The 23,114-nt window shown below is 37.0% G+C and overlaps 2 protein-coding genes across 2 annotated transcripts; one reads left to right on the top strand and one right to left on the bottom strand.

The window, feature by feature from the left end:
• The first annotated feature begins 4,294 nt into the window (after positions 1-4,294).
• On the top strand, positions 4,295-6,629 carry LOC145064030 (protein S-acyltransferase 24-like). The gene is made up of 12 exons (XM_079011560.1): positions 4,295-4,514; positions 4,683-4,743; positions 4,814-4,893; positions 4,967-5,130; positions 5,215-5,341; positions 5,423-5,522; positions 5,610-5,667; positions 5,801-5,878; positions 5,970-6,068; positions 6,142-6,220; positions 6,336-6,484; positions 6,537-6,629. The coding sequence occupies exons 1-12, from the start codon at positions 4,295-4,297 to the stop codon at positions 6,627-6,629; spliced, it is 1,308 nt and encodes a 435-aa protein (XP_078867686.1).
• A 310-nt stretch (positions 6,630-6,939) lies between these two features.
• On the bottom strand, positions 6,940-9,007 carry LOC145062983 (syntaxin-32-like). Its single transcript, XM_079010579.1, has 5 exons — positions 8,408-9,007; positions 7,948-8,198; positions 7,685-7,863; positions 7,372-7,569; positions 6,940-7,272 (listed from the first exon to the last, which is right to left on the bottom strand). The coding sequence occupies exons 1-5, from the start codon at positions 8,667-8,669 to the stop codon at positions 7,113-7,115; spliced, it is 1,050 nt and encodes a 349-aa protein (XP_078866705.1). The 5' UTR covers positions 8,670-9,007; the 3' UTR covers positions 6,940-7,112.
• Between the last annotated feature and the right edge of the window lie 14,107 nt (positions 9,008-23,114).

The following is a 23,114-nucleotide window of genomic DNA, read 5'->3' as shown; positions in this document are numbered from 1 at the left end:
ACAATAAATTCCTGAATCACCTTTCAACTTTTTCTCTTCATTCGCATTTTTCTGTTTTTCATCAATTTTCTCCATTTTCTTCCTTTCTTCTCCTCCAGTCTTTGTGACAACATTTTTCGCATCATTCATCTTTCCTTTTGGATTAAACGGCTTTTTGAAAAACTTTTTAACTCTGTTGTTTGAATAGAATGCTACAGCTTCATCATCGGAGTTCATCAAAAATCCTTCTTCATCTGAACCATATTTTTCATCAGTTTCTGATACCTTTGAAACAAGATCCAAAGGACCACCAATCGCTAGTTTTGATTCTTCATACATTTCTGAGACCTCACATTCATGTGTTTTCAGTTGATTGTAGAGATCATTCAATGTAGTTGTCTCAAAACTTTGTTGATTCTTAATCATCATGCTCACACTTCGCCATTCCTTGCGAAGACCCATAATGAAAGTTAAATTGAATTCCATGAGAGATCTAGTGATACCATACCTATTACAGCGAAACATAAGCTCATTCAGACGATCATAGTAACTTTCGAGAGTTTCTGCATCCTTTTGTCTGAATTCCTTCAGTTCAACCAGACATTGCTTCACAGAATTGATCTTCGTCTTTTCGCTACCTTGATACTTTTCTTTTAGAGTATTCCAGATGTCTTTTGCTGTTTTACAACTACGAATGTAATTTTAAAACACAGGAGGTAGAGCACCTCTTAGTTCCCCCATGCACCTCTTCTCATTATTCTTCAGTCGTTTTCGTTGTTCTTCAACATCAGGAGATGCAGTGGATGATCCAAGTTGTTGAACATTAGCAGGAGTTTGTACTGTTCCATCGATACAATTCCAAAGTTCTTCATCAATTCCATTTAAGTAATCTTCCATTCTATCAGCCCACTGATCATAGTATTCTGGAATCAACATCGGAATTTTAGTTGAGGAACCAAGCAAGTGAGAGAAAGAAGTCATTGTATTCATGTTGAAGTTCGCCATTGATGAACACAGAAAATATCTGAAGACTTTGAAAACTTGATGAATTTCAGAATTCGATCAAATGAATTGATCAAAAATCACTAATCGATTACTCGACTTAACAATTCAAATACAGAATCGATTCAAATCTGAAGATCAAAAATGATTTTCAAAATCAAAAATGCGCGGAAAATTTTGAGTTAATTTTGCAACTCAAAAAGCAAATGATTCTTATACGAAAATCAGATCTAAGCAGTTTGAATCCTGCTCTGATACCAATTGAAGAGAATTGTTATCGAGAATTAAGAAAAGAAACAATAGATTTTAATGATGAAAGATGATGAACAAACGAAGTAAATATTAATCAGATCTCGTTTTATTATGACTGATTACAAAGTAAGCTGAAGAGAAATATTGTGTTTCGATATAGTTACTCTACTTCAAGCCTAAGTCCCTATTTATAGGGAACATACAAAAAGTATACTAAGTCTAAACATTTACGCTTCGCATTCTACACTTCGCATACAAAATTGACTTAGTAAAATAACATATAAATGCGAATCATTACAATACAAACTATTCGACTTTTACAACATACATCTACATTAGCCCACTTTTCTGTGGGTTATATATTTACTTATGCGGTTTGTCTTGCCTCTATCTTCCCGGGACTCCTGCGGGCTAGAGAGATGGAACTACTGAAGCAGCTCCCTCTGCTTCTGGAACTGTAAAAGGGTTGGGGGCAATCACTTTTTAGATCATGGCTTGTAATCCCGGAGCCTTTCCCTTAACTTTTAGCTTACCTAAGGTAATTTATTAAGATAAAAAGTCTAGGATTGAGATCCGAGCAGTCATTTTTCCCCGGCTACGTTTTAGGGTGGTAATTGGTTGCTTGGTCGAGCAGCTGCCCTTGGCAAGGAAGGAAAGGTTTTCCACAGCATCTATGGTTTTTACCTGTTCAGGTTACTACAATTAGCGTAGTTATTTGAAGGACTTCGGAGAGTACCGCTGCTCTTGTTTGAGTAGAATCTTGGTATCTTTCTATAATCGTCTTTGTGGCTCCTGTTGCTGCAGAGCCTCTGTGATGTTGGTTTGACCCTGCCGGGTAACTGAATATTCTCATGTTCCGATTGTCAACAAAAAACCATAATGATAGTAGGGTCGGCGGAGCAGTCCCCACCGGAAGCTTCTCCAGATCCGCGATCGAAGCAGTTGATGGATTCAGAGACCGTGTGACTAGATGGAATAAGGAAGTGTTTGGAAATATGAAATAGAAGAAGGAAATTTTGTACCGAAGATTGGATGGCATTAACCAAAAGCTTGCAGCTGGCGCTTACTACCCTGAAATTGACAGACTGAGAAATGATCTCTGGCTTTAATTGGAGGGATTGCTGGCTCAGGAAGAAGTAATGTGGGTTTATAATTCTCGTTGCAATTGGTATAAACATGGAGATCGTAATACCCGATATTTCCACTCTTTAGCTAGTGCAAGACGGAAGAGAAATAGGATTGAAGCTATAAAGCTTGATAATGGGGAATGGTCATATGATGCCAAGGAAATCGTGGAGATGGGTACAAAGTGATTCGAGACTCTTTACACGGATGAAAGCGATCGGGATGTGAACTTCTCTTTTGGATGCACCTATCCCTCTATTGATCAGCACTTGTTAGTTGGCGTTGGGAGGGGAAATCAAGCAAGCTCTTTTCTCAAAGCCCCGATTGAATCCTTTTTTTCAAAGCCAGTGGAACCATGGTGAAATCCGTCTTTCTTGATCCTAGTGTTGTAAGACAGGTAAATGCCACGCAAATTGTTCTTATTCCTAAGGCTCCGACCATCAGAGATTTTCCATCAGTCTTTGCAACGTCATCTATAAGGCAAAATCATTACTAACAGGTTGAAGAGCATTATGCCCCTCGTTATAGCTCCGAATCAATGCAGCTTTGTTAGGGAGTACAGATAATATTCTTTTTGCGTAGGAGATCATTCACTCCATGAAAACATCTAAAGGGAAGAGAGGGTACATGGCCATGAAGATTTATTGAGAAAAAGCTTATGATCGCACCAAATGGAGTTTGATCTTCCATTGCTTGAAGGAGTTGCAGCTCCCTGAACACATACAATATGTCATTCGTGAATGTATTTCCTCCCCGCGGATGAATCTCTTGTGGAATGGTCTTAGAGCTAATGATTTTGTTCCTTCACGTGGTGTCAGACAAGGGGACCCGTTATCACCATACCTCTTTGTACTGGCTGTTGAGCGGTTGGGTCATCTGATACAAAGTGAGGTTGATCTGGGTAGTTGGCTACCTTTTAGGTTACATAAAAAAGGTACGGCCATATCCCATCTGTTTTTTGCTGATGACTTCATCTTATTTGCTGAAGCAGACATGGAACAAGCGGGTACTGTGAAAGCTATACTAGATGACTTTTGTGAAGCGTCGGGGGGCCTCCAAATCCAGGATTTTATTCTCACGGAATGTGCACCAAAAGGAGATCAACGATTTTCTTTAGTTCCAACAAGGGATGCAAGCAAAGCAAGGAAATAAGTCCCTCGCCCGAGAGGCTACTTTGTCTTGCCGATAGCCTAGAAAGAAGAGGCATCACGAATTAAGAGCTTCCGACTAGAGGAAACACTTGTACTAGCAGAAGATACATTCGCTTTGTTCGCTATGATTGGATTTTTGATCTGGTGATACATGGCGCCAGAACCATTACTACTGGCACCACGCGCGCTTAGCGCACCAGACCTTCCAACGGTTCCTTCAGTAGGGGAATAAAGTTGTCTTATCCCCCTTTGTCCGGTAAACTACTAGGGGCTCCCTATGGTTTAGTAAAAGGGAGGGGAGATTTGCTCCTCATCGTCTCGGATTTAAAATTCCTAGCACGTAGGTCTCTACGCATTTGAAGGAGCTCCCCCAAGGACTCCAATGAACGACTGACCAGACGACCTATCTAAGATTAAGGGGGAGATCCTCAATAGTGATGACCCTTTCACTCTTCCACGGACTGATACATGTACTGAATGCTTCTCAAGCATCAACATCAAAGTGCTCCAATGCCCTTACTTGAATCTAATGGAGGTCGGTCGGTGCTCCGCGTTCTATCTAGGTTCCGCTCTTATGTACGCCCGGGTCTTCAATAGAAGAACTGCCACTAACCCATATGCTTAAAACATCTCATTGGAGGTGGGATAGAGCTAATTCTGGGATCGAGTTCCAGAACACGAGGGAATGTACTTTCATCCCCAGGACCGCCCCGTCTATGTACTCGGGGCCTCCCCCGATTGCTGGAAGATGCGCGCGATACGATAAAGGCCCCTGGGAGAAACCAATGAAAAGCCAGGGTAGAGCCTCGGAGCCGGCCCAAGCGAAGATCGGCACTCGCAGGCTTGAGGAGCAGCCCGAAAAAGGGAAAGCCGTGGAGACGGCAGACTCGCCATTCAGGCACACCGTGAGGCTGACTACAGCAGACCAAGAGGTTACAATTCCTGTTTTCCTGTTTCGGCCTTCGGGGTCAACCCGGCGGCTTCTATTAGGAAGACGGCGCAAAGGTGCGAAGCGGATTGCTTCATTTTTTTTTCAGTCACAACACTAGAACCAAGTTAGGTGAGCTTGAGAAGGAAGAACCCCTTTACATTGGTACTTGAATCTCTTCATTGTATTACAAACTCCAACTTTGATAGAGTCTCTAAACTGTCTTTCAATTCTCCACTCTGTAGATTCATCATCGGACAAAGGACAGTTTTTATCTTTTGTAGTTGCTGCCCTTTGCTCTATGGAGTATTTATTGACTATATTGCCCCTTTATTCAAGGCTTTGTTTTTGGGAAATTGTAGATGGTGACTTGTAGGGCTGCATATAAAGGTTTTGCAGATATTGTACGTCTTCTTCTCTTTCTGGATGCAAATGGAAAGCACCAAGACAAAGAAGGTATTATATTATCATATACAAGATTTTTGTTTGTGAGTATCCATTGCTTACATTACATATCCTTTAATTTTAGGTTTTATACCTTTACATTGGGCTGCTATCAGGGGAAATTTAACAGCATGCAGAATATTAGTGCAAGCAGGAAAGAAAGATGATTTAATGATGACTGATAATAGTGGCCTTACACCACAACAACATGCTTCTGATAGAAATCATCAACAAGTTACAAATTTCCTTGTAGGTATTAATTCATCAGCTCAAAATAGTTTGGTTATATTTATATCTTTTCATTCAACAAGTTAAAACATTTATATTCTACAGGGTAATGCTAGGAAGTTGCATTATGAGGGGGGTATATTTGGGAAGCTATCAAAACTAAGGCTAGCAGCAGCACTTGTGTGTGTAATATTTATGCTACTTTTGACCTATATCAATTCAGTCATCATGGGTATTTATATTTTTCAAACCTCTCAAATAAAATTATATTATAATATCTAATTCAGAGTTGTGTGTTTCTTATTATGTGCAGCTTCAAATTTTCCAACATTAACAGATGTTTCTGCATTTTTTGCATGGATTGGTGTAATATTAGCAACTACAGGATTAATTCTTTTCTATCGGTGTAGCTGGTAAACTCTCAATAACCATTATAGTTTTATCTTCTAAAAAATTAATACATATTTTTTTTTAATTATAATCTTATTTTGTTTTTGTAGCAAAGATCCAGGTTACATCAAATCCAACAGAAATGATTCAAAAGATACAAGAGATGATGTAAGTTGTTTATTAATGTTATAAATCCCTCACCTTTTTGTATAAAGATAATATTTTTTTTTCTTTCCCAATAAAAAGAAAAAGTACATTGTGTATAAAATCATATGTTTTGTTTGTAATTTGTATTGAGTAGGAGCCTTTACTTAAGCTTGAGTTGCGGGACCCAGCGATCCTAGCTGGCAAATGGACTCGACTCTGTGCAGCTTGTAAGGTAATGCCATTGCCAGCACACATGCTAATTTTTCTCCTTTTTTTAATAACTTATTATTTATTAATTATTGTTTACAAATTTTGATAATTAGATTATTCAACCTCTTGAAGCAGAGCATTGTGACACATGTGAGCGTTGTGTGGAACAATTAGACCATCACTGCCCTTTGATATCTAATTGCATCGCAAAGGTTTGTAATTTTTTTATATATAAAAAAAAAGAAATTAGAAATTTGAATCGTTTAATAAATATTTTGTTGACAGAAAAACAAATGGGATTTTTTGGGTTTTCTTGTTCTTGAAGTTTTTGCCATGATGATAACGGGTATCGTTTCCCTTACAAGTATGTTTCTCTTCTCTAATTGGTTTAAACTTTAAATACAAGAAATATTAACATACTTTCATTTATTTATTTATTATTAATATTAATAAGGGTATCGATTTTGATTTTGATGAAGGAATTGTGAGGGATCCATGGGCTCCATCTTCTATTGGGGGGTGGTTGCTACATGTTGGTTATCAACATGTTGGTGTTGTATTATTTTTAGTTTCAGATATTTTTCTCTTGATTTGTGTCTCGATTTTTACTTATGTGCAAATTTCTCAGGTATTTCTTTTTTCCACTTGTTTATTATAAAATCTACTTCCATTAATTGTAGTACAATGTTGATGATATTCAGGACAAATATATTTGGAAAGCAAGCACTATTGCACGGGTATCGTCTGTATGGTCTTGCAGACAATATGCATAATAATACTTTGTATGTATGGTCTGGAAAAACTTTTATATAGTTTGTATGAGATTGGGTGATGTATATATTATATTCATACGATTTCTTGTATAACTCACACCCTTAAAATCAAAAGGGATATATTCATACTATTTTGCTATATCATATTATCCTTTGATTTTTAAACAAATTTTATTTTGTTAAAAAGTTTTAGATATTTAAAACTTATATGGTTAATTATTGGAGTATTACATAAATCGTAATGATTAATGGTCCATGTACAATAAGAAAAAAAAACATCTCTAAATGTCGAATCATCAACAAATTTACATAAAGCAAATTCACGCAATTGTATTGTACCACAATCACTCCTTGAGGTACAACCAAGAATAGAGTCAACATGAATGTACACCATGATTACAAAACAAAATGTTTAAGAAAAACTCGTTTTTTTTTTTACTTGATATATTCTCCAAAAAAAAATAAGATACAGACAAAATATGATTATGCAACAAAAAAGAGGAAAATCATGAGAAATGCAATCAATACAAAAAATATTTTAATCATGAGCCACCGATTGGATGATATACTATTGAGGTACCTCATTAGTTGTCCTTGTGCCCCTTCTACATTTGCCAAAGTATCCTCCATGTTTTCATCAATCCTATCAACCACAAATAAATATTACTTTAGTTTTTTATACTATTACTAATAAGAAAAAACAATAGGTGCATGTACTATTATTAATTTAGATAAAACTAACCTTATTGCAAGCTCCCCTTGTTGAGAAACCATGGTTGCCAATTGTGTAAAAATGTTCCCCAACTCATGAATAGTTGACTCAACATTATGAAGAGCCTCTGCTCTACTCTGCATGTAGCTATCTTGTAATGGAACCATTTGTTGTTGCTGCTGATTTTGTTGTTGTATTAATGGTTGAGATTCACTATCTCCATGCTTCCTGAAAACCAACATCATCACCACAATCAAACACAAGAAATAACAACCTAATTTTCATTGCTATTATAGTAAGAAAAATAATTGAATGAAAGTATTTTGCTATTTCTTGAGTTTACCTTTGAAACAAAGGAGATGAAGTTGAAGATTCATTAGCCCATGGAGGAGGAGAATTTGATGGACTGGGACCCGCAGTTGATTTGTTGGATAAAGGACGTTGGCGAACAAATGGATTAGCAGTTTCTTTTGAACTAGTTGCAGAAAATAACTGTCTTCTATTCTCATGAACCTTTAAGTTCTGCATCCATAAAGACCAAAAAAGTTTGATGTATTGTATGAGGGAAGATGTTAGAGATAAGTATGGGTTTTAGTGAAGGCGAACCTCTGTGCGCATTGTAAGAACTTCTTTGAACTCCTTTGTGGCGCTCATCAAACGGTTCTTGAGATTGTCAACAACAGTGGTTGAATGGGTGGTTGTATCACTTGAAACATTTTCACTTTGGTTTTGGGAATTACAAACAAGCTGCAAATCCACCACGGCTGAATTAAGGGCGGTAATGTCCTGCTTTATGACAGCAGTCAGTTCTTGGATCTCCATTGTTGGATCATCAAAGACAGATGTCCTCTTTGCCACTAGAAGGATAGAAGTGAAATCATGTTAGTACTTAGCATTAAGGCCCTTAGGGAGCTCAATTTCCTTGACATTTCAAGGATCACAGTTAAATGTATGCTCAGATCCACTTTAGTGTTTTACAATATTCGATTTCCTAAGAATTCTCACGAGTCGGTAATAGTTAACTAGTTATCCAATATTCTACGAAATCGTAATCAGAGTAACTCACGTTTTGCAAGCTTGGCTAGCTTCTGCGATGTGTGGTGAATGCCATACCCGATTTTGGAAGCCCTCTTGTTAAACTCGGATTGGAATGCGACTGTTGATCGAGATCCCTCAATCTTGGTGGAACCACCAGCACCACCTCCACTGCTATTAATCCCTGCTACCGCATTTGATGGCGATATCGACTTTCTAAGCCTCTCCGATATGCTCGAAAACTCATGTGTACGATCTCTATAAGACGACGCTTGCGCCGATTTCAAATTCATCGTATCCACTATATATAAAAAGTGTCTCTTTTTGCAGGATTCAAGGAAAAGCCCAATTTATCCCCGAACCCCTAAACGAACAAATCGTTTTCAGGTGAATAAAATCAAAGCAATCAGTTGCTTAGAGGAAAATTTTCGATGTGTGAATGTCTATGGACTCGGATAATAACTGAAGATGGGTGATTTCAAAACCCTAAGGGATTATTGTGTCGGTTTGTAGGAGAGTAAAGGAGGTGATTGAAGTTGTAAGAAAACCTAGATCTGGGGAGATGAAAGACGAGGGAGATACAGATTACAGCGTAGATGTTTTGCGGGGTTTTTTCGACCCGGGATATTACCTGGTCCGAAAACCGGTTACTTGATTACTTAATTTGATCAGTTTTTGGCTCAAATTGATCCGTTTTGAACCGAGTTACATTATTATTATTTTTTTATTTGGGCCATTGTAAAAGAAAGAGTAAACTACAAAATCGGTCCAGTTTGCAAAAAATAAAAATAAATAGATGGGTCCAAAACCAAAACCTTTTCAATTTGTATTCACCGCAAATATTTTATGGTTTTGTACCGAAAAACCTGTACTTAATCTCAATGTTTATCTCTTTGCATCTATGCAGTTATCGCGGTCAGAATTTCAATAGCGGTCACATGCCGTTATTTGAGATCGCGGTGGTATAGTGGTTTTTTAATATTACGTATAATTTATAATTTTATATTATATTTATATAGAATTTATATATTTGAGTATTAATACTATAAGTCTATATAGAATTAATATCATCAAACCTAACAAGTCATATAAAAACATAACATAATATTCTATTATATTAATATGGAAACTAGGTAGTGTAAAAGTGTTAAATCGAGTTTAATTGGATTGCACGGATTCAATATCGTATTAGTAGGTCATGGTTGATTTAAGGAATTAAGTCTCAAGTCGTGGCCTCATAGGCGTGGGTCGATTTACAAAAAGCATTAATGGAGTGTGACCATGGCAATTCAAGTTGGCGTGAGTACAAAAAGAGATGAGTAAAAGAGTTGTCGATAGACGTAGTTACTTTGAATGCTTTTAATTATGTTATTTGTTCGGGCTTTTTAAAATGAAAGTGTAGTGAAATCATTAAGACTAGTTTTTCATTGAAAAAAGTAACCAAATGGCCAAAAATGTGAACAAAAATGGAATAGCGCCCGTAGCGCCGCTATAGCGGTAAATAGCGGTGAATAGCGCCGCTAATAGCGGTACCGCGAAATGAAAACGCTAAACTAGAAATAGCGGTTCTTGACCTCCGCAAAACGCTATAGCGCCGCTATAGCGTGCAATTGATAGCTTAGCTTTGCATGACTGATTGATCTCGAATTCCACAATCGTTCTTTTCTTTTTCCATGCCTCATTTGGGTTAGAGGACTCCAGGAGGAGTATAAGGCTTATTAAGATATAAAGGAAAAAGGCTTGGATTTCCTCTATTGGGCCTTTTTTCATGCAAATAGATCCCGTTTTGACAACTTTGGTTCGCGTAGGTAGGTTGATTTATAACATAATAAGGTCTTGTTTGATGCGTATCTTTCCAGATCCAAACAGATCTTTCTGGCTTAATGGACCAGAAAGACTGTTTGATTTGCACAAAAGAAGAGGTCTTTCCTGGTAAGATATGTATTTCCCAGAAAGCCACAAAATCATATATTTCTGGCTGAATGAGCTGGAAAGACAATTATACACCAAATCCCGCCTTTTTCTTGCTTTATTGGATTATTAATTTTTTTAAATAACTTTTTAAAATTTTTTTTTATTGAATTATTACTTTTTTTCATCATTCAGCACAGTCAATCAGATGTACAATCAAACACCATAGTTTCTTTCCCAATCAAAAAACTTTCTCATACGACACTTTACCAGACAATACTTTCTCAGACAGAAACTATCAAACGGGACCTAAGTCTTTTATCTCTAAGACTATAACTCTAGGAGCCTTCTTGTCCCATTCGAGTCTCTCATAAAGATTTTGTCCCTTGTAATTCTACTTGTATAAAAATTTGTTATTTATTTTATATATTAAAATAACGTAAATAATTAAATTACTAGTTTAAGAAAAAAAACGAGGGTGTTATAACTTCTTAAGGTGGGTAGCTATATGCATCTGATCTCACATCGGGCGGAAAAGAGAGCTAAGCATTCCTTATAAAGGATGTAGACACCTTCTGTCATAACAAGTTTTAAAGTTGTGAGGGCAATATATCTCATAAAAATTTTATAGATAAATGTGTCCAAGCGAGAACAATTACAAGACGGATGACCTACTGACAAATTTTCGTTTTCAGTAAACAAAGTGGACAATATTGTGATATGTTCCATGAGGGGATGTTGAAAATGGTAGCAAAGCTAGAGCACAGGTCGTTGTGTTCGACATGAACGTCAAACCTTGTAAAAAGGGGTGAAGGTTAGTGGATATTTGCACCTGATTCCCATATCGGGGGTGAATGAGAACTAATCATTCCTTATATGGCATGAGGATACATTCGTTGTCACAACGGGCTTTAAAACATTTAGGGAAACTTATCTCATAAGAACTTTGTGGTTAAATGTGTCCACTTGAGAGCAATTCCAAGATGGGTAACCCACTAGGAAGCTTTCGTTTCGGGTGACCCAAAGCAGACAATATTATGATACGTGGCATGGTGGATGTTACATTAAATCAACAAGTCAAATAGGAACTAATTAGACGGTGATTTAGGCTTATAAAATGTTTGAAGTTAAATTGAATCTAAATCAAGCTTTTGGAGCAGGTACGGTGTAATCAGGGGCGGTTCTCTTTGGGTGCCCACAATGGCACCAACAACCATGGCTTTTTGTGTACGCAGTGGAAATTTTTCGAAATTTTTTGATCTTTTCCTTATTTTTACTATAAAATGTGTCACCGACAACACCTACTATGGACTGACAACACCTACTACCGAATCCTGCGTCCGCCCCTGAGTGTAATACCCATTTTTAATAACATATATCATTATGAAAGAATGGACGGGAGTTGGTAGAAGAAAGTGATAGATTACTCTAAAATGATTTCGTGGATACAAACATCGCCAAAAACAGAGTTCATATAAAGACGTTATGACTGTTTGAAGTTATGATGAAAGTGCATTACTATTTTGAGAAAGTAAACATAGGTCAATGTCAAACGGTCAACTCTCGGGTCACCACGAAGTGGTGGTATATGCACCACGACATGGTAATAGGCAGAGTCATTGGACGTTTGTCGATCGTGCGAGAGATGCAGCGAATTAGTGTGATACATGGTTGTTTTAGGAGATAGACTGTGGACATGGCGTGTCCATTTGACCACCACGGCATGGTGTTGCGCAACATATATATATATATATATATATATATATATATATGTGTGTGTGTGTGTGTGTGTGTGTGTGTGTTGTGTTGTTTGAGGAGTTTTGACGCATATGGTCGGGGAAGTAGCTTGGGAGGTGTTTCCGAGATATTGTTACCATTGAATTGTACTAATGTACGTGGATACGTAAGTCGAATTACGAGATTAGCGAAGGTATATTTTTATTCGTTTTACGTAAATATGTTTATGTAATAATTATTAGAGGGTTTTTATATCCGAAGTATATGTAACATGATTTCATGATATGGTGGCTATTACGAACTCATTGAGTAGTTGAATATTTAATGTGAGTGGTAAGGGTTATATACCCTAGATTACCGAGAATTTGTAGACTAGGCTAACGACTTATGGGGTTAAGTCATTAGGTAATTTAAATTGAAAACTTGATTAGTTTGATAACAAATAGTTACTGGGTTTAGATAATGATCAAGTAATTGATCGTTTGTTGATATTGCCGTAAGTTTAGATAAGTTCTGATGAACTTGATATATTGTCCAAATAGGTTTGGACAAGTGATGGATTGGGAAGCAGTAAAAAGTTTGCGATTGGAATCATTGTTAGTCCTCACCCACTAATCGGGTGAGTAACCTCACTTCTTTTCTAGATATATATTGTCTATATGTATGTTAATATTGTATTGCGTTGATTACGTGTTTAATACAATAATATGATTATTTTGTATTGTTATGTTTAGCATTGGAACTCGTAGGGTCATACTTGTATTTTGGTATGGGAGAATTATATGTCAATGGCGGACTTATTGTCTTAATGTTATGCTTGTAAATTGATATTGATTAATGTAAGTCAATGGTGGACTTAGTGTCTGAACATTATACTTGTATATTGTTAAAAATATGAACCGGTAATGGGTATTTAGAAGTTTTAGAGTAGTATAATTATGGAAATGAGTAGAATTATTATTCTATGATAGTAGCCTTTGTGGTTGTAATATCATCAGTAGAGGGCATGCAAATTTATAACAAACTTCCGAAGTGCTATATTTGAAGGATTATTACAGAAGAGTGATGGTAGTCTTGGTGATTTTAATACCATTAAAGGATGAATTAGTAATTTATGTAATATTAATTACTATCAAGAGATATTATATAAATTAATAGTAATTAACGTGACTGTAAGTCTACTATGCCTATTTAGTAATGGAATGTTTGATAGCATTGTTAGTGACATTGTGTGTCTATTAGGTAGCAAGATGAAGGTGTACCGTTAGTGTACATATGTGTTATACTAAAGAAGTTTTGTTGGTTGTAAGGTAATGTGACAAGGTTATATATATATATATATATATATATATATATATATATATATATATATATATATCATTGATGGAATTATAGCAAGACGATATTATATCTTAAGTTTATAGTAATGGAACTGATTGTAGTCTGACTGACTGTAATCTTATTATTCGAGGAATGCAAGTCAAAGGCGGATTTAGTATATGTAACACTATACTTATAAATTATTTAAAAAAGAATTAGTGGTATGCTTGATACTATAATTACCATTGTGTGAATCAGTTGTTAACGGTATGCTCAACGTTGTAATTACCATTGTTTATCTCTGATACAAATAATGGTTATTATGGTATGCTTAGTGTTGTAAATATCATTGTGATGGAAATAATGTTAGTCATGATAATCTTAGTGACTGTAATATCATGGACTAACATTAGTGGTGGTCTTGCCGTATTGGTGACTGTAACACCGTTGTATTGAGAATAAGTTATTCTGGGTGGTCTTGGTGAATATAACACCATGGTATTGGGATCAGTTATTTGTAGTAATCTTGGTAACTATAACACCATGTATTGGTAATTTTTATTAGTGGTGGTCTTGGTGACTGTAACATCACGAGGTTATGAGAATGTATAAATGCTTATATGTTAACAGTATATTATGAAAATAGCCTTGGTAGCTGTAATATTATCATTTGGAGAATTGTAAAATTATAGTAACCTTGGTGGTTGAAATTATATACTTGCAAAAGAATATGTTGTTGTGAAATTTTAGACGGCTTCAATGCCTGGATGAGAAATGTTGTTTGGAGGAGTTGTAATATATGTAGTATTGATTACTACTGAGGTGATGTTGAGTGGAATTGATGGTGGCTTGCTTGACTATAAGTCCAGTATGAATGATAAATGCCAGACTTGGTGTCAGTAATGTCGTACTATGTATTGAATAATTGGAAGACACTCGGGAATATATGATTGAGAATATGATGATATATCTAGTTATGTAACTAATTTATATTGTGATATGCAGGTTGCTCACTAAGCTCTTTGTAGCTTACATGTTTGTTGTTTGTGTGTATTTCAGGCTCAAGTATATGTGTAGAAGGAAGTGGAGTTAGTAGCTCCCGACTTGGATTATTACACTAGATACTTATAAGATCCTATTGATAACTACTTGTACTGATTTGTGATACGAACATACACCAAATTTGTAATGATTAATTTTTTATAAATGGAAATTTTTGGGTGTACTTTGTGTTAAAAAAATTGGGCGTTACAAGTTGATATTAGAGTCGTGCTTTAATTGAATTAGGCATTTGGTAATAGATTCCTAGTTTTAAACTAGAAAGGTAGAAAGAAAATGTGAATTGGCTAGACTTAGTAGATATAAGTTAGTCAAATTATTGCAAACAATTATGGAATATTATGGTATGGGTGTGATTTTTTTTATCCTGTAAATTGTATGATTATATGTTTTGGTATGGTGGTGGCGAGATCAATGTTGCGGCACTTTAAGCCACACAGTCATTTTTGAGTGATGGCGAGATCTGTATTACGACACTATGAGCCAAATAGTCCCGTATGGGTGATAGAAAGATTGGTGTTGTGCACCGTGAGCTAAACATACCCAATAATAACATTATTGTTATGTTTTTTTTTTATGGGATGAAGACAAGATCGGCGTTACGACGCCGTGAGTCTAGTACTTTTATTTGGGGTGATAGGGAGGACAATGCAGTGTTTTGAGCTAAACAGACTCGATGGATGACGACGAAAGCTCACACACCCGATATTGACATTAGTATCGCATTTAAGGATCGTTGTTGGAGAATTACAAGTCACTAGCAAAGTTTGTGTCTACAGTGCCATACTTGTATGTTATAGTAGAAAAGGGTTTAGAAAGTTAATCTTATAATATTGTGTTGAAATTTATTTTTTTGATATTGGTTGGTGTTTTGAGTAATGAGAAGGGATTTATGAATTAGATAGACTCACAGCAAATAAGGGGATTTTTGTAAAAGTGATGAAGAAAAATATAGCTTGGAAACCAATGTTATGAACCTAGAATGTATAGTTTGTAAATGTAGTCACAGTGCGGTGATCTATGTATGGTGACGCGGAGGTAAGAATAGTTTGATGAAAAATGAATAGTGAAGGCAACGTACTTTGGGAATCACACGACACAACAAGAATAACCGTGACACGGTTTGAAGGTAGATTGTTATAATTTTTCTTAAGGAAATTTTAGTGATGAATGAGAACTATCAGGAATACTACGAGACCACGATGCAACCACAGTAGTATCCACAACACGGAAAAGTAGATTGCGTATGTTGATTAATGAGATAACATTGTTGTGTTTGAAATTCAGTTATTCGAATACGAGATACATTGAGGTATTTTATGAGGTACATTGTATTATGAATAAGGCTAAGACTTAGGAATTGTTACTTATTGCTCAGAGTCATGGAGTGGAGATTGTGGATCGAAGAATTGTGTAAGTTAAGAGAAAAAGAAAGATTAAAGACTTAATTAGAATATAATCCATCGACTTATCAGTGTTAAAGTCTAGTATATTGGAAAGGTTGGAGATAACCGGGAGGAATCTTGATGTTGTGAGATAGAAAGGTTTTACAAGGTGATTGTAACAACGTAATTTTTCAAAACAATTTTTTATTTTTAAAACACACTTTCATTCACACGCTAATCATAAAAACATAATGTGTTCACTGTAACATAACAAAACATGTCCCAAGATCTCAATATCATAAACTCTATAAGTGTGTACGGATCATGTCGGCGCCTTCCCGCGATCCTCGCTCGTACCTGAAACACATAACATAACAACTGTAAGCATAAATGCTTAGTGAGTTCCCCCAAATTACCACATACCCCACATACGCCTTTCCAGGCCATAACTCTGTAGGATCTTCCGATCCATGTGTCTCAGGGGACTTCCATCCCAAATCCCGATAGACCTCCCGGTCCCACCCATATCGACCTTCCGGTCCGTACCCTCTTGACCTTCCGGTCCATATCATCTTGACCTTCCGGTCCTTACCATACGTAACATACATAGCACATACATAAATATCTTCTTAACCTTTCGGTCCTTATCATGCATAACGTACATAGCACATACATATCACATAACCACATATAGCACATACATCATATCATTCAAGACCTCCCAGTCACACATAAGTACCCTTCCAGGTACAGTATAGTGAGAAGACTCACCTCAATGAAGTCAGATAAACTCTCGTGCTCAACGTCCCTACCTAGCCTCCTCTTATTATTCAAATAACATTCCCGATCAATACTCTCCCATGATCTCATCTCTACAAATTGGGTAGAAGGCCATTCTACCCTACCTTGAACTCTCCTGAATTAGTCTTGACCATAACCCTAAAGTCAACGAAAGTCAACGGTCAAACTTTGACCCGACTCGTCGAGTGCACAATAGCGACTCGGCGAGTCCATACAGGTCCTCTGAATCCTTTCGGACTCTCTTGGCTCGTTGGGTCATTCTTCTACTCGACGAGCTACACCTGACACGAATCGCGGGTCAACCCCGACTCGACTCGTCGAGTCCGCTCATGGACTCAGCGAGTTCATTCCATGCTCACACTCAAATGACCTTCTGAGGACAGATATGTTCCTCTAATCCATAGATCTGGCCTTCCCAAGCTCAATAAACACGTAAAGGTTCGAACTTGATACTCATGCAACGTCCAAATGACTCTACTTGATGATTTAGCCCCAAATACAACATCCTAAGTCCAATCCTTTCATAACTCACCATAAAGCAAGATGGATAAGGTCCTCTGGACCACTATGTGTCCAGATCTGAAGCCTAAACATGATAAGGGACCATATCTCTAACAAATCATCCCAATAAAGGGTATAGAAAACCCTAGATCCATGGATTCTTTAACAAAACAGAAAAAGGATCGATATGCTACCTCAAATATGATGCCCTCTGCTTGAAATCCACAAATATGCAACCTCCTTGGCCTCCTCTAAGCTGGAATCAACTTCTTCTTGCAAAAACCAACCCACAAAGGTCAAATAATGGCTTCTTCTCTCTCACAAACGCTCAAGCACTATTAGGGTTTCTCTCAAGGGTCTGGTAGCCGCAAATGGTGGCTATAAAGGTCCTTAAATAGGTCCCAAACCCGAGAAATTAGGTTTTCATTAAACACCGTGGACTCGCCGAGTCCACGTATGGACTCGCAGAGTCTTTCATTAAACCAAACCAGAACATGCGCGCTCCCACTCGGCGAGTCTCAGCGTCCACTCGCCGAGTCCCTCTCTAAAATTCAATATAAATACATAAAATAAGATACCTAGGAATCTGGATGTTACAGTGATATCCTTAGTAATAAGACTACTTGGAGAGCCATAGTAACACACTGGAAGTGTGTGAGTTTGTAACTCATTAGTAGATAGTAGTATATAATCCTGTATCGGGATGAGAAGATTTTATTGAGGCGAGGTTCTATGTAGAAAGTAAGTATTAATTAAAGGATCAATGTAAATTGATTATTGTTTGATTTTTTAATGGTTTATCAATATGGACTATCTAATGATTAAATCCAAGATAGAATGTTATCGATTACTGGATAGGTATCTTTTGAATACATGGAGAAATTAACCACTTTGTTGGTATGGAATGAATTAGTGTGATTCGGAACCATGAATTGATTTTCTAAAGGATGACATGAAAAGAGGGAAGATAGTTTTCTCTAGTTACAAAAGAGAAAGGTCAGATACGTGACATGTAAAGTAGGATGAGTAGTTTGCCCAAGTTTATTATGGAACCTCTAAAATGGATGGTTAAAATCATATAGATGAAAATGTGAAGTAGTGAACTCTATAGGAGTACAAGAACAGGTAGAGTTACCTGAATAGGTATGGAAGTGATTGAATTATACTGAACTTTAAGGTTAGTACTCATAATAATCTTATTGTAAGTCGAGAATATAGAATATCAAGATGAAATATTGAAGAAAGAAATAACAGGTATGCCACATAGTGTGGACTGTATAAATTATTTATTTGTGGCTAGTTGTAAGACGTAAGTAGAATACCAATATTAGTTAGGAATGATTGATTGTTATGAATGAGATTGGTTATAAATTGTAATATGACCTAAGTATGATTACTTGGATATGAATTTGGTTGATAAGATACATATGATGAACCAAGATGGAGGATAAAATCTAGCAGTCTGTTTGATTTTAATGCTAAGTTTCATTTTGGTTTCGTATTTTGGGGTAGTCATAGTGACCATAATATCCCAGATATGAACTATTGGATTGTGTGGTAGTCATTGTGGTTGAAATACCACTATGGTGGAAACTGTTAACCATGGTAGTCTTAGCGCCTGCAATACCATTGATTAACATGTATGATAGTAAAGTAAGAATAATGAAAAGTATGTTGGATGTTGTAAGCATGTTAGGAGATGTCACACCCCGAAAACCGAAGACGGAAACATTTTCGGGGTTGACTTCACGTTGAGTATCAAATCCAATGTACATAGTAAGTAAAGTAAATCAACCATTACATTACATATATGAAAGTTTTACATTCGTTTCAAAAGCATAAGTTATACAAGTGATACATATCATATATAAACAACACGAAACGAGTCTTCTACGCACTTCTTCTTCACCAAAAGAGATCGTCGGGTACCTGTCTAATGTGAACCTGAGAATACAAGCGGTTTGAAAATCAACATAAAGCTGGTGAGTTCATAAGCGGTTTTGTTTTTCTGAAAATGTACGAGTTCCCTTAGTTTTCTGAAAACGTGGTTATCCAAGAAAATCCCATATTTTCTTATGTAAAGTTAGTTTCCAAATCCGAAAAGTAAAGTAAACGATGTACAATGAAAACATGATTGTTCTTGTGAATTGTAGTTCAGTTATTTAACTTGTTATACTTTTCTAGTTACGTACTACTGTTACTCAGGAAAATCCTATATTTTCCTACATGTGTGTGTGAACTATTACTGGTTCTGTGTGAGCTAACTGATACTGATTCCGATTATGTTCATTATTATCCATAGGAAAACCCCATGTTTTCCTGAATGAGTGAGGGTGTGCTATTACCAATTCTATGTATACTAACTGTTACTGATTCTGATTATGTTCATTGTTGTCCATAGGAAAACCCCATGTTTTCCTGAATGTGTGTGTGTGTGTGCATCATTACCGATTCTCGTTATGTTCAGTGTTCTCCCCAGGAAAACCCTATGTTTTCCTGAATGTGTGTATGTGTGTGTCTGTCATCCTTGAACGTACATTAGCTTTACTACGTACATAAAGCTAGTAAATGAGTCTAAAGCGTTAATAATCTAGATTGCGAGTCCTTAACAATACTCAGACTAGATATGACTCGAGTCGTGGCCAGTATCCTTTTTATGACTTTCGTCACCCTTGAAGCTTTCGGTTCGGCTGTAGCTAGCAGCCAGGTGCGGGATTGTCAGTCCCGTATAGATCTATACACTCAAGTCACGCTCTCCTACGTTCGGAGATTCTGGTTACAGGGGCAGTCCTCCACTATCTCGTGCCGAGGAAGTGTTACAAGGACGTGTCTCCAATCTTTAAGATTACTCATCAATTCTCGCCTAGAGAAGTAGTATCTACGACTAACTAAGTTCTAACGTGTCTGTCCTTTACACTCAAGCCTAGGTGTTTTATTAAGGACATTACACTCGAGCCTAGGTGTTATCTAAATGATGATTGTCCTTTACACTCTATCCTAGGTGTATTATTAAGGACGTTACAATTGATTTGTGTGTTACGATGGTATTTATCTATCACACTCGAGCCTAGGTGTATTGTTAAGGACATACATATGTTTTATGTTTTCTAATGGTGTCTGACTTTTACACTCGAACCTTAGTGTTTTGTTACAGACATTACAATGGTTTATGTGTTCTATCAGTTTAAATGTGAACAATCAAATATAAAATATACAATACATCAATGTATAATAAGAATTGAAAATCGGGTTAAAACAAATAACTCTTGCAAGTTAAAACAGTTTATTTAAAGGTTTTCAATTCTTAAAAATGTATAATTATGAAACCATTTAACTGAAATCATGTGATTAAGTACAAGATATTCTTGTACTTTTGCTTGTATTCCCCCTGAAAACATTGAAAAACCATTGAAAAAGGGTAGGGGTATGAACTCACCGGACGCGGAAATGTGTTGGTTTCGGATGCTAAACGTTGAATCGAGGCCTGATAACACATGAGGTTCCTATGTAAAATGAAATGGCATACAAATACATCTAATTAGATTCATAAAATCTAATTAGATATGAAGTTACACTCCAACGAACGAAAACACCTCAAAACGGGTGTTTGGAGTGACCCGGGTGACATCTACGGACGGGAATTGAAGCGAGGGACTTGGGATTTGAGTTTACTCCCCAAGAGTAAACTCCCTAATGAAGTTTGCGGCCATATACCCCTATATACATGAGTTCACGGCCGTGAACTCATGTTTGGGTGGTTTTGAGTGCTAAAATGGCTTAAATGGACAAGGGAATGTTGGAATGGATTTTTCTAATGCCATGGATTTAATTGAAGCAACATATACATCACATTTGAGAGTTCACGGCTGTAAAATTGGAGTTTACGGCCGTAAACTCTCCCATGCTCAAACCATACTTAATTTGTGATGCTTAGGACAATCACATGTGATTCTAGTTAATTTTCCAAGGCTTAGGGTGAATTTAGGGCATCAAACAACATATTCATAGGAGTTTACGGCCTTGGAGCATGTTTTATGGCCGTAAACTCTCAAATGAAGAGTTTTGTTATGTTTAAGGTCCTTAAACTAATTTTGGTTGGTTCTATGATTTATTCCAATGCTTTTGGTGGTGTTGGATGGCTTTCTAACACCTTAGAAGTGAGTTTACACCCATGTTTGAGGAGTTTACAGCCCAAGCACATGCCTTGGCCGTAAACTCATACATGTTTGAAGTGTTCTAAGTCCATTACCAAGTTCCTAAAAGTCATAACTAGGTCTAGATTGGGTCATGGAAGGGTTTAAGGGCTTAAAAACCCTTTAAATATGGGTTTACGGCCTAAGCACCTTCTTGGGCCGTAAAATCATATACAAGCCTCTAAATCATGAATTAATCTCAAATTTGAAGGCCCAATATGATGCAAAATGAGTATAGGAAGGTACCTTGAAGATTTGAGACCTTAAACTTGAGATTTGAACCTTTAAATCTAGTTTGAGGAGAGAGGTTGGAGTGAAAGTTGTAGAATGGAGCAAAAGCTTCAAAATGAAGACTTGGATCACTTTAAATAGTGTCCAAGTTCGGGACACGGTAGAATTCTACTCGATACCGGCGTTAGACGGGGCTTTTGGTCGCACCCAACTAATTTGCCGTAACCCGATATGGTTGATTCTAGAAGTGTTCCGATCATTAATATGAGATGTTAGAATGAGTTCTAAGGGTATTAAGACACTTATTAAGTCATAAAATAAAACCCACATCAACGACTTAATAAAAGGTCGGAAACGGAAACGAAATCGGAAACGAAATCGGAAACGGCGATTGGATGATCGGAACGAGTCGCGAGAAGGGTTACATTTAGGGATATGAATTTCGGGTTGTTACATTACCCCCCCGTTAGAGGGAATTTCGTCTTGAAATTCATAGATTCGAACACAGATCACGAAGTGAAAAGAGATATGATGATGAATCTACTGCTTCGGGTCTTCAAGCTCCTAAGTGGAATCGGGTCTCCGCTTGACATTCCAGCGAACCCTCATTGTCAGGATATGGCTTTGTTACGCATGGTTAACCTCTCAATCTACGATCTCAATTGATTCGTACATGAAGGTTCGGATTTTCATTGGTTTTGATCTCATCAAAGGGCGACTAGGGTTTTCATCAGGTTAGCACTTCTCACAAACAACGTTGTGGAATACCGGATGCTCGCTGCTAAGTTCCTGAAGATAGCTCGGAGAGGGCTATGGAATTGGTTCCTAACGAGGATCTCGAAGAGTCTAAGGTTCCACAAGTTAAGTTTTCCGCACTTCCCAAGGCGTACTATGTCTTTCCAGGGTAAAACTTCCAACAAGTGGGTACATTTTCACATGGTAGAGTAACTAAGGGTCCGATGGTTCTAAGGGAAACTTCTACATGAGTCTACGATTATAGTCGGCGGAACCCAAGAATCGACAGGTTTCCATGGGTGTTCCCGGTGTCGACTAATTCTTTATTGACTTTGCTTTTGGAAGGGTTTACGAGTATGACTGCTTTGCTTAACTACATGACCAAGAAAATGGTTCGACCGAAGGGCGCCACTACTACCTCTTAGTGATCGTATCATGCCTCGATTGCTGCCTTGCACATATCGTGCTCTTTGAGGTTTGGCTACGAGGAAATTCCTGGGATTAGGTCGATGCGAGGCTTGACTACACGTTCAGAAAGAATTATCAAGAATTCTTTGGAAACAGTATCGGGGAAAGAATCGTAGACTTCTCGTTTCTCGATGATTACTCGGACGAGGGATACACGGGAAAAATTTTTAAGCTTTGATGCACGAAGATCATGAGAGTCGGGTCGGAGGAAAGTTAGAACAAACGGCTTTCTCGAAACCAGGAATAACAGCATGAATGAGGCTCGGTCATTACATGCTAAGGGTGACATCAAAGCATCTCATAAAAAGTTTGCCACTAGGTCGAATGGAAAAAGAATATCGCTCGGATTGAGAATACAATCTACAGATACGACACAAGCGTTCTCGTTCTCACGTGA

This window comes from Lactuca serriola, chromosome 7 (assembly GCF_051521515.1).
Source record: "Lactuca serriola cultivar US96UC23 chromosome 7, Lser_US96UC23_V15, whole genome shotgun sequence".
In the NCBI taxonomy this organism is placed as follows: domain Eukaryota; kingdom Viridiplantae; phylum Streptophyta; class Magnoliopsida; order Asterales; family Asteraceae; genus Lactuca; species Lactuca serriola.
Note: the sequence above shows the minus strand (reverse complement) of the source record. Positions and strands in the feature narration are given on the sequence as shown.

Bases quoted from the DNA above. Each gene is read 5' to 3' on its own strand.
- LOC145064030 (XM_079011560.1), top strand. From the start codon at position 4,295: ATGAAAAGCCAGGGTAGAGCCTCGGAGCCGGCCCAAGCGAAGATCGGC. The intron at 5,879-5,969 runs GTAATGCCATTG...TTTGATAATTAG, and splicing joins GACTCTGTGCAGCTTGTAAG to ATTATTCAACCTCTTGAAGC. The intron at 6,221-6,335 runs GTATGTTTCTCT...ATTTTGATGAAG, and splicing joins GGGTATCGTTTCCCTTACAA to GAATTGTGAGGGATCCATGG.
- LOC145062983 (XM_079010579.1), bottom strand. From the start codon at position 8,669: ATGAATTTGAAATCGGCGCAAGCGTCGTCTTATAGAGATCGTACACAT. The intron at 7,864-7,947 runs GTTCGCCTTCAC...TTATGGATGCAG, and splicing joins TTCTTACAATGCGCACAGAG to AACTTAAAGGTTCATGAGAA. The intron at 7,273-7,371 runs GTTAGTTTTATC...TGTGGTTGATAG, and splicing joins CAAGGGGAGCTTGCAATAAG to GATTGATGAAAACATGGAGG.